This window comes from Accipiter gentilis, chromosome 23 (assembly GCF_929443795.1).
Source record: "Accipiter gentilis chromosome 23, bAccGen1.1, whole genome shotgun sequence".
Classification (NCBI taxonomy): Eukaryota; Metazoa; Chordata; class Aves; order Accipitriformes; family Accipitridae; genus Astur; species Astur gentilis.
The window spans coordinates 7,885,526-7,898,156 of NC_064902.1; the positions used below are offsets into that span (position 1 = coordinate 7,885,526).

The 12,631-nt window shown below is 40.8% G+C and overlaps 1 protein-coding gene across 2 annotated transcripts in view; it reads right to left on the bottom strand.

The window, feature by feature from the left end:
- Window positions 1–12,631, bottom strand: part of POC1A (POC1 centriolar protein A) — a 59,383-nt gene that overhangs the window by 32,167 nt on the left and 14,585 nt on the right. For both annotated transcript variants that reach the window (XM_049826122.1, XM_049826123.1), the window contains 2 exons: window positions 10,813–10,946; window positions 623–691 (listed from right to left, as the gene is read on the bottom strand). In XM_049826122.1, the coding sequence (XP_049682079.1) occupies window positions 623–691; window positions 10,813–10,946 (203 nt within the window). The remainder of the gene's footprint in view (window positions 1–622; window positions 692–10,812; window positions 10,947–12,631) is intronic.

Genomic DNA, 12,631 nt, shown 5'->3' on the forward strand with positions numbered 1-12,631 from the left:
TGCCCCAAAAAGCTGTGCAACTGCAGCATTAGCACAGCCTTGCACCAGGCTCCCATTAATAAAGAGGCCTGCAGTCTATATTCTCGTCCAATCCAACTCAAAACCATCTGGTCTCAGTCACTAGAAATGGCTTAGCCACAGCACCTCAAATAAGACTGAGAGGACAGATCTGTGGGAGAAGAGCCCTAAGGACTAAGAAATACAGAGCACTGTAGACCAGTGGAGCCTGGAAGAGTATTTAGGGGAAGCAACCCTGCCTGCTTGCCTTGTTCTTACGCTTGTGTCTCGGAACCAGCCAGTGGTAGCTCAGGAGACAATCCACCAGAATAGGCCATGATAGCCAAGGTATCTCAACATCGTCATCTGCACACCCAGCTACCTTATTCCCCAGCAGCAGATGCCTCAGAAAGGCATATAACAAGGGCCATATATATGGTAATATTTCCTCAGTTGTACATACCCATTTCCCAGATAATCCAGCTGAAAGACTGCTCTTACTGAGGAAGCACTTGTTTAATATCTCTCACTATTTTTAATATTTGTTTTCTCTTTTAAAGCAGTAAGATGCCAAGAAAACAGTAACAACAAGGCACAAAACTATGAAATTAAACAAGTCAAATACCTGTTCATCAGAACCTCCAGAAGCAAAAAAGTCTCCAACTCTTGAAAACGCTACACAGGTAGCTGGCCCCTGCAAACAGATTTAAAAGATAGGTTTACAAAAGTGTGCAAGAAAACAAAAGTGTTACAAAGCTCCATTCATCACAGCTTTACAAGGTATTTCTCATTTGGCATGAGCAATCTCAAGACAAATTTTAAAAAGCTCTTAGGTAAGTGGGCCACAATTAACATGCTAAACTTGCTGGCACTTACTTGCTATTTCCCACATTTTTGCCACCAGTTTAAGACACCTACTTTTTAATATCCATGGCATTAAGACATAGACAGGAACAACCCAAGCTTTGCAGCTTCAGGCTTTTCCTTGTTCCCTCTCAATCATTCTTTCTTCCCTTTAGAATTAGAAATTTCTAAAACTCCTGTTCGTTTATTAGAAGCGGTGAAACTGTTGAGTTTTGTTAAATACAGTGTTCAGTTAGCAACCTGAGAGAAAGGTTTAAAGCAGAAAAGCAGGTTTGAACACAGAGATATACACAGAGCAGCATCAAAATGCTTATTGAAAAAGATTGTTAGACATAAAATACCCCCACTACTGACAATTCTAAGCATTCACAAATCATAAGCCATGTCCCATAAAAATGTAAGTTTTTAAAAACAAATTTGAGGAGCAATGAATCTACCTTTCAGGCTTCGACTGCCAAGCCCTCAGAATCCACATTTTCCAAGCTCGTCCTCACACCCTGAATAGTAGAGCCGTGAAAGGAAAATGCACTAAGCCAAGATCTTCACATAATCATGGAACTCCAAGGGCCAGAACTTCAAACATTACCCAGAATCTTCAAGACACTGAATACCACAAGACAGCAAATTTCATGGACCACTGTGTGCACCAGATTCACCATGGAAAATAGTTATCTTCTCTCCACATGCTTTCCCAACAGCCTCTCTTTGAAAATACTTAACTGCCACTAAGGGACAGCATAAAACGCATGACTGATGATAAAAATAGCCAACAGGTAGGGCTACAGGCAAGAAGTGAAAGGATCAGTTCTATCATGAAGAAAAAGGTGGGGGGGAGTAGTTTGGTTGGTTGGTTTTGTTTGTTGCTTGTTTGGATTTTTTTAATAGTCATCACATGCTCTCCTATATATTTCTAGAATATTCCATACAAACTGCTCACTGCAGAAGACCCAAGGCTTAAAGCTCTTGCTTACTCCACCACAACATAACTTCAAAACATGCTTGACCAGCTATCAACCAAAGCAATCTAATCTGCATCAATAAATTTGGCCAGGGTTAGAAGCATTTTAAGTCATGAAATCTGTACAAGCAGAATAACTGAACACATAAGATTCAATATTCAGAGCAGAATCCAATTACTCATTTCATCTGAGACTCGGCAGTCAAGAAGACCACAAAGTTTTCACCACAGGAGGCAGAAAAAGCCAAGGCTACCTGAGGAGCACCGGTAAAAAGAACATGTCACTGAACAGCAGACAAAGCAGCATCAGCAGAGCATACTGTATCCATACATTAGCTTGTATTTACCATATTCTGTATACTGTCTAGAGTTTTGCAGGAGGCAGCTATTCTCTTTGGATACCAGCCAGCAGGACAAAGTCAACACAAGGGAGACATCCAAAGGCATCACAAACAAAATAGAACCACTGCTTCATATCCCCTTACATGTGGAGCATGTGGCCAAGCAATGACAGAGGCTTCAAACCAAACAGACACCTGCAGCAGCACAGAAGAAAGCAAGCAGCAGGCAAGCACCCCTTACAATAGCATCATTTGCCATTTTTAAGCTACAGCCTAATGGATCTATGCAGGTTTGTGTTAGTTGTCAGGTTTTTAACTGAAGAATACAAGACTGGCTTAAACTGCTTTTCTCTTAGTGGTTTTACAGAAGAGATACCAGAGTTAATGCATGCAGTATCATCTTCATACAGTACAGGCACTTGCATTTTGAAGAAGCCTTGCTCTTAAAACAAGTCAGTTCTAAGAGACTTTAAATGGTGCTGACTGCTAAAGCACTGCTTGAGTAAAAGAATGCATTTCACACCACACATCCATTTTAATACCTTTTCAACCTTTCAGAAAGCACACAGGAGAATGCACACGGGAAGGATGAGGCAGGCACTCTGAGTTGCAATTAAACAGAGCTGGGAAATTGTTACATGTGTTTGAGAACAAGCACAACAGACAAACTGTTCTGCTTAGAATAAACAGCCGAGAACCCAGACAGTGAAGTTTTACGTCAGCTGTTGAACACATTGCTTTAGACTGTCCTAAGCCTAAACTTTTGCCCAAGCTGAAATGGGCAGAGGCAGGAACAAGCATTTCCAGAGGCTGCCTATGGTCAAGTTTGCTGGGAAAAGCAAGATGAACTAGTGACAGGCTAACAACAACAAAACAAAAACAACCCCAAACACACAACCAGAAAAGCCACAACAACCACCACCAGAAAACTCCATCACACAAACACACACCTCCTGACAGACCTCTTTCAAGTAAGATCACATATCTCAGAAGGCAAGTAAGAAGCTTCTCCTCACCCTGTATCAAGTTCCAAGAACAGACTATTCTATTAAGAGTTCACATCTTCCCAGTGGGCATCGCATGGCAATCTCACATCCAGTTTGTTTCTGGTTTCCCTTCTTTCTCTCCTTTGTAAAAGTGAGCTCATCATTATAAATCCTAAAGGTAGACAAATAGCCAAAGATTGTATCTGGGACAAGCACCCAACTCTCACTGCAACCTGTGTCCCACAGTCCTGTGCTTTCAAATATGCTGGCACAAGGTTATGCTGGCAAAACTAGAGTCTTGATGTGGTCACTTCCAGTGTGAAGAGTGTTAGCTTCCTTAAAACACACTGAAGTATTTCCATATTATCATTCCACCTGCAGTGATTTCAAAAGGTTTTGAGGCCTTCTAATAGCAACATCTCACTCGAAAGATCTTGCCAGAAATGATGTAGTAGCAGCAATTTCAAAATGCATGTGCAGTCATTAGTTTGACTAAACTTGTTCAACTAACACAGTGTTAAATAGTGCAGATATTTCAAACCAAAGACACCACCATCAATCAGCTGAGACAAAGCGTGCTTCTGCCTTCTACTCCCACCCACCTTCCCCAACAGTTCAGCTCTCCAACCACACTGTCAGGAATGGAGACTCTTCAAAAAATGCAGAAACAGAAGAAAAATAAGCAGTTAAAGAGGGCAGAAACGAGTACGTAGCCAGAAAACTGCACAGTGGTGAATATTGTGCAAATATCACTGAGCTGAGGATACAGAAGCTGCACTCTGACTGTAATAAACCAGTCAGGGTTGGGAGGACAGCAAAAACTTTCAAGACATTAAGACAAAGTGTTCAGGAGCAAGCACAAGTGAGGAATACTAGAAAAGAGCAATGTTTCATGAAACTATTTTTATCAGTCTAAATATTTCAGTGTATTTAGACAAAATTTAGCACAATGCAAATCCCATCAAAACGGGCAATGAACTGACTCCAAAGCCACTGCATTCTAAAGGTAAAAAGTTCAACAGAACATATTCCTCCCAAAATAGAAAATTATATCAAAGACTGAATGTGCCTTTATAAATTGAAAGAAGGGGAACAAACAAGCCTATAGACTCAACATCCTCTACAAATTTGTTGACATAAATTAAGTGAAAAGTATTTTTGCTACATACACTTGCACTACTTTTCCCAGATATAACAGGTTTGCTATAGCAACATACAAGTAATAGTTTGCCAAATACTCTTGCAATTTAATATAAACACACAAAACAAAAATAAGAAGTTACACTTGCCACTGATTAGACACAGCCTAACTTCCAGTTGTTTCAGGTAAGCCCAGCAGAGATCCAACAGATTTCTGACGCAGTCCTCGACAATAGGTACATGGCTGGAGACTGAAGAATTCAAATCTTCCTTCAGATTTTTTTTTTTCTCTCTTTTAAACTTACCATTTGCATTAAAAGTGCCAAAAAGCAGCAGTTGCATGGTCTTCTATACAAATTGTAGGGAGAATTTTAAGTTTATTTCCCATGCAACTAGAAAAAGTGGGATATAGCAACCTTCTAAAGGATCACTTTATTCCTCTTTCTGTAGCAGGATACAAATGCCCTTCTATTAGTATTCCCTAGAGGTTCAGAAGTTCCAGTTCTATATCCTCATTGTGCTAGGCGCTGCACACAAGATGCTAGCACCAGTCCCCAAATTCCTACAGCTTCTTGCCTTAAAGAGCAAACTGCAGAAAGAAAGGACTGGACAATGAGATACACCAAGTCAGCAGCAAGGAATATTTCTATTTAGTCCTAAACAGGCCAACAACATGAGGACTGTTGAGCTCTTCTGCACATCAGATAGTTTGAAATTATAATAATAATTTTGGTGGTACTGGGAAAAAGCTGCAGAAAGTTTCAAGGAAAGTACAGAAGAGAACAAAAAAGTCATCCACTGGAAATGTTGAGTGGGAAGAACATTGCCACTAAACAATAGTCAACTCATCTCCTCTACCACCAGGCAAGGTGAAGATAAGCCCCAGGAAGCCTTGAAAAGGACAACTCACTCGCACACTGGATGCGGCAAAGAAACTGGAAACAAACAAACAAAAAAAAGGAAGCCATACAGAAGGAATAACAACAGGATCAAACCTAGTCCTTTGCATCAGCGTTCCCAATGAACAAGATTCAGGCAAGGTCAGATTGCCATGCCATGGTAGCTGAAACACCAGGTGACAACCCACTTCTAGCTCCATACAAAGGTAAGAAGGGTGAGGCACAGCATATTACATGATCTAATTTATGTGCAGACTACCCGCCAGAGATAGAGATTATACCTTCTCCTTGTTTTCCCACTTCCTACAGAAGGAGACTAGTGATCACAAGGCCTTTATTGCCCTAGCAATTCACGGGTTGATCAGCTTACAAAAACATGAAGTGTGGCCTTAGAAAAAGATGTTCAGAACTATTCCGAATAGCTTGAATGCATTCATTGCCCAGGGAGGTGGCCAGGGCACAGATTACAACATTGAGTGACTGGCAGGGTACTAATAGCATCAGTAACAATTGACACGGGGATGAACAGAGACAACAGGAATAGCATCCCTGAACACAAAGCTTTCAAAGGTGGAGATATAAATAGATCTCTGAAATAAATACTTAAGAGAAAGACCAAGAGTTTAGTTTGGAGAAATAGAAATATGCCTGGAGCAGTCATACCTGCATGGAGACAGATAAATGTGTACCCCCTATAATAATAAGCGGACAATCACAGAGAAAACCCTCTTGAACTGTTTCCTCCCCCATAGAACTGCTGGAGGACAGAGGGCACACAATTTCAAGAACAGCAAGGCCAAGGCCAACGCCAACAGTCAATTCAAGTCAAGAAAGGCCAGACTTGCAAGCTTCAGCTAGAAACAGCTAACATTTTGGCTTCAGCATAAAAGAAGAAACAAGAGCCAGCCTGGAGAGGGTCCATGAATAAACCAGAGAAGAGTATTTTAACGATGCCCAGCCTGCACAATGAAAGCAGAAGCAGAGAGGAAGGTAGCTGGAGACACAAGTGGGGTCAAGGATGCCAGCAGAGATGTAGAAGTGGGAAGATATGAGCCAGTATATTCGAAATCTCCTGGAACATATTAATTAGTACAAAGACAAAAAGGAGATACAAGTGGTGACAAGGTCCGAGAAGCAAATCCAGCAGCAACCAGCATGCTGGGATCCCAGGCATGGGATCATCAGTTCAAGGCATAAAAGAAATAAACAGAGCAGTCATTGCCACTGTTCACAGTGCTTTTAACCGCTTCATGGCACAGAAGAGGACAAGTCGCACATGGACAGATGCACACTGAAATGATAGAGGGTAGAGGAGCAAAAGATACAAAGAATAAGTGATCAAGACAATTAGGAAAACACCAAGAGCAGGTAAGGAACTTGATAAATGCATTCAAAGTGCCAAATAACACAGAGGGCCTGAGACAAGATGCTGGATGTCATGTGTCTTTCACCTATCACTTGGTTTCAGCAGAAGAGAAAGCAGTGAAGAGAGTTCAGTGAAATTAACAGACTTTTTAGTAAGGCGGGAACACTGAGCCTGTATCTCAGGATCAACAATGAACTCACAGCAAGGAAACCCACAGCTACGATGATCTAGTCAATCTCATCAGAAAAGGTGAGAGACAATAGCAGGATACTTAGTAGAAGAAGAAAGCTGGACAGAGGCAGGAAGACATACAAGGGGCAAGACAGGTGACAAAGTTAACACACTTGTTTCACAATCTGGTAGAGGATGCAGCACATATCCTGCAGAAGAAGTATCAGACAAGAAAATCTAAATCTTAGAAAGAGGTAAGAGCTAGCAAAAAAAAGCTATGAAAGCTATGGATGTTTGTTGTCTTTTTACAAACACCAGAGATGCCCTAAAGACAACATGGCTAGGGAAAAACATGTCAGCACAGGTATTGCATATTGGCAAATCAAGAGATACAAGACAGAGCTGAATATTGTCCTCAAGTGGGGATGGAGTGGAAAGCTATGGGGACTGTGGAAAGAATCCACATCTCCAACAGTAAGGACAAGAAAAGGGTTTAGATAAAAAGGGCAGATTCCTAGAAGCTGTACGGTGAGGGTGATAACACAAAGGAGAGAGAGGGAGGGAAAGGGAACCAAGGAGAAAAGCACAGGGGACAGAGATGGCAATGGCAACAAGGGATGTTTTCATGCAAAATACCTCTGACAAGAAGTCACAAGGATTCTCAGTCCACTAAGCTTTGAAAAATTCCTATATTGCTACACAGAGAAAGACTCATGCCTGCACCTTCCTTTGCCAGGGAGTAAGGGCTACAGCACCTTATAACTGAATCTTCAGTAGCTCTTTAAGCTTCAGTTTAAAATAAGTACAACAGAAGAATAGAGCACTCATCCTTTCTTTTAATAGTCAAAAATGCTAATCTAAAGTCAGTCACTTGTTGTTTGCAACACACCCCTCTCTCCCTTTGTCGGTCCAGTTCTGTGCAACCCTGAGACATCCTCATAACCTTCAAAGAGGACGAGGCCTGCGTGGATGTTTAATGCCACTTCAGTAGAGCTGGCAGCAGACAGTAAAGGAGCACATTTGTCTCCTGTGCACCTGCTCAGAAGATCTTGCTCTTTAGTCAGCCAGTAAAGCAGAGAGCACTTACACCACCCAGGTAGGTAGAACACAGCTACTTCATGATTCAAGTCAGGGTTGCTTGGAGAATTGTAACTTTGCATTTTCTGTCTTCCTATTTATAAACATAACCATGCAGATGTTTTCTAAATATTTACTGAGAACTTCCATTCCACTAAGGAAGTCAGTCTGGAAATGCTCTAATCAAACCTCCCCAAAGGGCAGACAAGCACTGTGTACATACCTGCTCTTCTCTAGCAACTCTCTGGAGGTGACTTACAGGCCCCAAAACATTCTGTTCCTCAACAATGACTCGGTACCAGAGGTGAACCTACTTATCAACCCAGTGTCTCATCTGTATGGAATTAAGCAAGAGTACTTCACAGCTTGAAGCACTCCAGAACTAAAATATGCAGCACAATACAGAATGATATTTCACAGATGCAAGATGTCAGCTCCAAGCTGCAAACTCCTGTCTGTAACGATCCTTCTGCTACAAGGGGGCCAGCTACGTTACAATTAAAGACAGCAATGTAAACTTGGCAATCCTCCCTATGTAAACTACAGCTAATCAGCTGCTAACAAATTCCTGGCACTCCAGCAGTTGCGTCGAAGTATGTCTAAAGGACCTTACGGTTTTTTTCCTTCAAGTGTCCACTCGCATGCAGCCTTCCCAGAACAACATAACAGCAGTCAGCTGTCAGAGTAGGAACAGTCTCAACAAGCATACTCACCCACACAGTCACAATTCAAGAATGTCTTCAGAACAGGCTGTTCATCTGGTGCCTAACCTATAGCCCTCACTTAAAAAGGCAAATCTACTTAATGACCAAAAAATCCACACCCACTTCATTTTTAGCCACTTGGAAATACTGGCAGAAATCACAGTGAGAACAGAGGAAAAAGCCCTCAGTATTAAGTAGCCTGGGTTCATCTATGAGCAGAGCAGGTTAGAGAAGCAGCCAGTGCAGGAAGCCCCCCCAGCAGCTTCTGATGAAAGCAGGGCCTGTTGTCACTGCTGGTTGCTTACTGTGAATGAAGCACAGTTATCATACACTTTTAGTGGAAAAGGTATCTGTTAAATCAGGCACAAAAAGAACACACACACAACAATACAGCACATGCCAGCAGAGGGAATGCCAGCCAGGGCTATGCTAGGACTAGTTCCAACTAGTTCCACAGCCATCTTGGTGCAATACCCTTAAAGATGACCAGAAAGCAATACCAGCCACTTTTATACTTCTACTTGTTTCCAAACTGAGGGAGATTTAATCTCAAAATGGCAACTACCCTTCAGCTGTGCCAGTGTCAAAGCACTTCCAATGCCAGTTAGAAGTCTAGGAGAGAGTGGCAGACATTGTCTTACTGATCTGAAATGGGGGGGGGGCGGGGGGGGGGGGGGGAGGCAAAATACAGAGCTTTATACTTCTGAACAGACAATTCGCAAACCAACTGTTTTGTAGAAGCCCCGAGTTAAGTACAGCATCAGCCTAAAGGGACTTTCTATTATCTAATTCTGAAGACCTCCATCACCATAATCAGTTTTGGACTCTCACTCAAAGCTAGACTTTTTTTTTTTGTCCCACTGCACTCAGTGAGGAGCAGCCTACAGCTCAGAAGGGAAGAAAATGGAAAGCAGGTTCAGCCTTGTGCTGAACAATAACCAGACACAACCTCTCCCAAGGGAAGGATGAAGGGTGTAAACATCCACTGTCCCTCCACACCTACCCTTTTCCAGAAAGCTACTTCCTCAGAACTCTTTTTGCAAATTAACACAAAAGGCAAATATGAAAACAAGATTAAGACAACGATTGGAAGCTTTGCAGCCAGTATCTGATAGGAGTACCCACTTAGTCCAGTTTTCAGAGTACAAAAGTTTTATGCAGTCAAGGTTTACATGTTAGGATAACCACTATTTATTATCTTCCCCCCATTCTTTTCAGCATTTGAACCCTTTGGTCAGTTTTAATCAGATCTTTCCATGAAGTAAAGCTTTAAGTATGAGACTGTTCTATTTTTCCATTAATATTACAACAAAGGAGAAAAGTTTATTAATACACAGCAAAAGAGAAGTTACAGAACAAACGACCTTTTTAGACATCAGACAAGGCAGTCATTAAACAAAGCCACAAGAAGCCAGAATTATCAGTTTTGCAGCTTACACAGCTACCATTATTGCCCAGAACCATCCCCACCACCCCCAACAGCTTCAGGCTGTGATTTTCCCCAGCTAGTTTTGATGCTTTAAGACTCAGGCCCTGTTTTAACAGAGACTAGTGGATTAAGAATTACTGTTCTCTTTACCCTTTTGGAAAGAGAACCTTTAAAGCAGGTCTGCTTTTTCATGCCTTTGAGCCCCACTCAGCACGGACAATGAAATTAGTCTATTTATTTTCATTTAACATTTAAAAAGAGAGCTCCAAACATTCATATAATTAACCTTACAAGCAACACATCCAGCAGCATAATACTAATAGGTCAATCAGTTAAACTTAACCAACCCGCAGCATTTATCACCTTCAATTATTTAATTCAGCCTGTTAACAAAATGGAAACTTGTTCCCAAATCACATCCTGAAATACATTTCCCTCCATTTTACCACTACTGTCCTGTCAGGTAAATAGCATTTATCTTCACAACACCTATGTCAGGGGGCCAAGCGTTCTTTGCGCCACTCTAGGGAGAGAGACACTCAGAGCTGCAGTACAGAGAGTGCACCACAGACACAGGATTAGAGTCTAGGGCACAGCTCTTACTGTGCCCCTTAGGTCTTTGACTTGCATTTTCAATAGTGGAGCTCCCTTCCTGTCTTGCATTCTCATCTTCTCCATTCCTGCCTTACCTCCTTCCGTCCCCATAGGCATTCCTTTCGAAACAGTGATAATCTCAAAGATTATTAGTAGTACTATCATCATAGCTTTATGCAAGCAAGTTTTCAAAATATTCTTGGCCATGAAGAATGAAAGACTCAAGCACAGATTTGCCCACTTTGTTATGGGTTTGTACATTACTGTATAAAAGGCTTTGCCTCACCTGGTGACCGTGAAGAGTATACAGAAGTCTTCCTTCAAGCAAGTCCAGAATTTTAAGAGTTGAATCATTAGAAGCAGTAACCAGATAGTTTCCAGAGGGATGGAAGGAAAGACTGTTCACCACAGCACTGTGCACTAAGCATGGAAAAAAAAGTATATAATAGTCACCGAGACCAGTTTACATAAGCCCAAGGCAAAAAAAATAAAGCGCAAGCACATTCCAATTCTCTGTTATAAAGTTTAAGAGGAAAATTAGCATGGGGGAAACATTCTTCAAAGCACTGGAGAACAAGCACAGTACTTAATTCTTGTAAAAACAGGCACTACTTTATTGAAAGGGGAAAGGAAGCTTTGCCAATTATTCTGGGAGATTTAAGGCTACAAAAACTTCCAGCGTAGCCCCAAAATGTAACTATATGTGCAAGTGATATATCATATAGCATATACCATATAGCAAGAGCTGTATGTTTCCATGAGTGCTGGACATTGACATATTTTACTACTGTGGAGATGCCATTCTTGCTCCCCAGTCATTCTAGAATAAAGTCTATATGCTAGTACATTAAGGAGAAGACTGAAATTACAAAGACAGACAAACTCAAAGTTGGCATTGCACAGGTTCTTTTGGTTTACTACCAGACCCTAACCAAGACTGGGTTTAAAAGAAACTGGGAAGGAAGAACCAGCAACTTGAAAATGGTCCAGTATAAGCATTATTTCTTCAGATATCCAATTTGTCTCACCAAAAATTTAAAACAAGTATGAATAGACAAACTATCAGGAGTGTGAACATCCAGTAAAGCAATGATTCCTGCATGAAGATGAAGCCTGAGAGTTATTTTGAAAAGAGCTAAAGAAAATGCTCTAGGAAAAAAGTCAAACTACACTTAAGTTCACTGTAACATTAAACATCTACCTAATGTAGGGCTTTTTTTTCCCCCTCCCCAAACTTTTACAAAACAGGCTTTGAACATATTGATTTATGAGAACATGCAGTACTTAACATACGCACAGCTTTCTGAGCGTATGTGACAGTACAGATTATTAAGACTATGCTTGAAGAGGGTTTAACTATCCAATTATTCTTAATTATACTATGTGCCCTCCAAATGTTCTAGTATCTCAAATCTACTACTACTAATACAGCCCCCCCAACTAAATTTATATTCCCTTGAGAGTCTACTGTGCATTCAAATCCAAACTGCATGTTAAAAACCCTAAAAACAGTTTTAAAGACACTAGAACCATTTTTTTTTTTTTTTTTGCAGTTGCAGATTTGAAGCAGAAATCTAAAATAATCTTGCTCAATTGTAAAACAGAATGCATCTACTTTTGAAACTCTCAGGAACACTAGATACCTCAGCTTAAGTTCTGAGAACGTAACTCCTCTTGACCTAGACTATTAAAAAAAACACAGAAGAAAACCTTATCTCAAAGGTAACTTCTAAACAGCTATTTTTATTGGCGAATACTGTCTCTCTCACACAGCAAGATATTCCTCTACTCCCCCTGCCCTGTATTACACTAAGTATTAAAGGAGAAAAAGTCTATGTGGAGTTTTTCCTCCTGAAAGGGTACTAAATAGATTTCTCCTTTGAAAATTTTATTCCAAGTGATCTGTAATATTCCTCACCCCATTAGTGTCTATATTCAGATAAAAGCAAACATATTTTGTCAACAAGGGCAAGTCCTGAAAGGATTCACAACAGACATAGACAAAGTTAGTGATATAGCCTCCAAGTTCCAGATAGCAAATAAAGTATTTTCAGCTTCACCAAAAAACCTTTTTATAATGGAAAAAAAATCACAAAGTCTGTGGC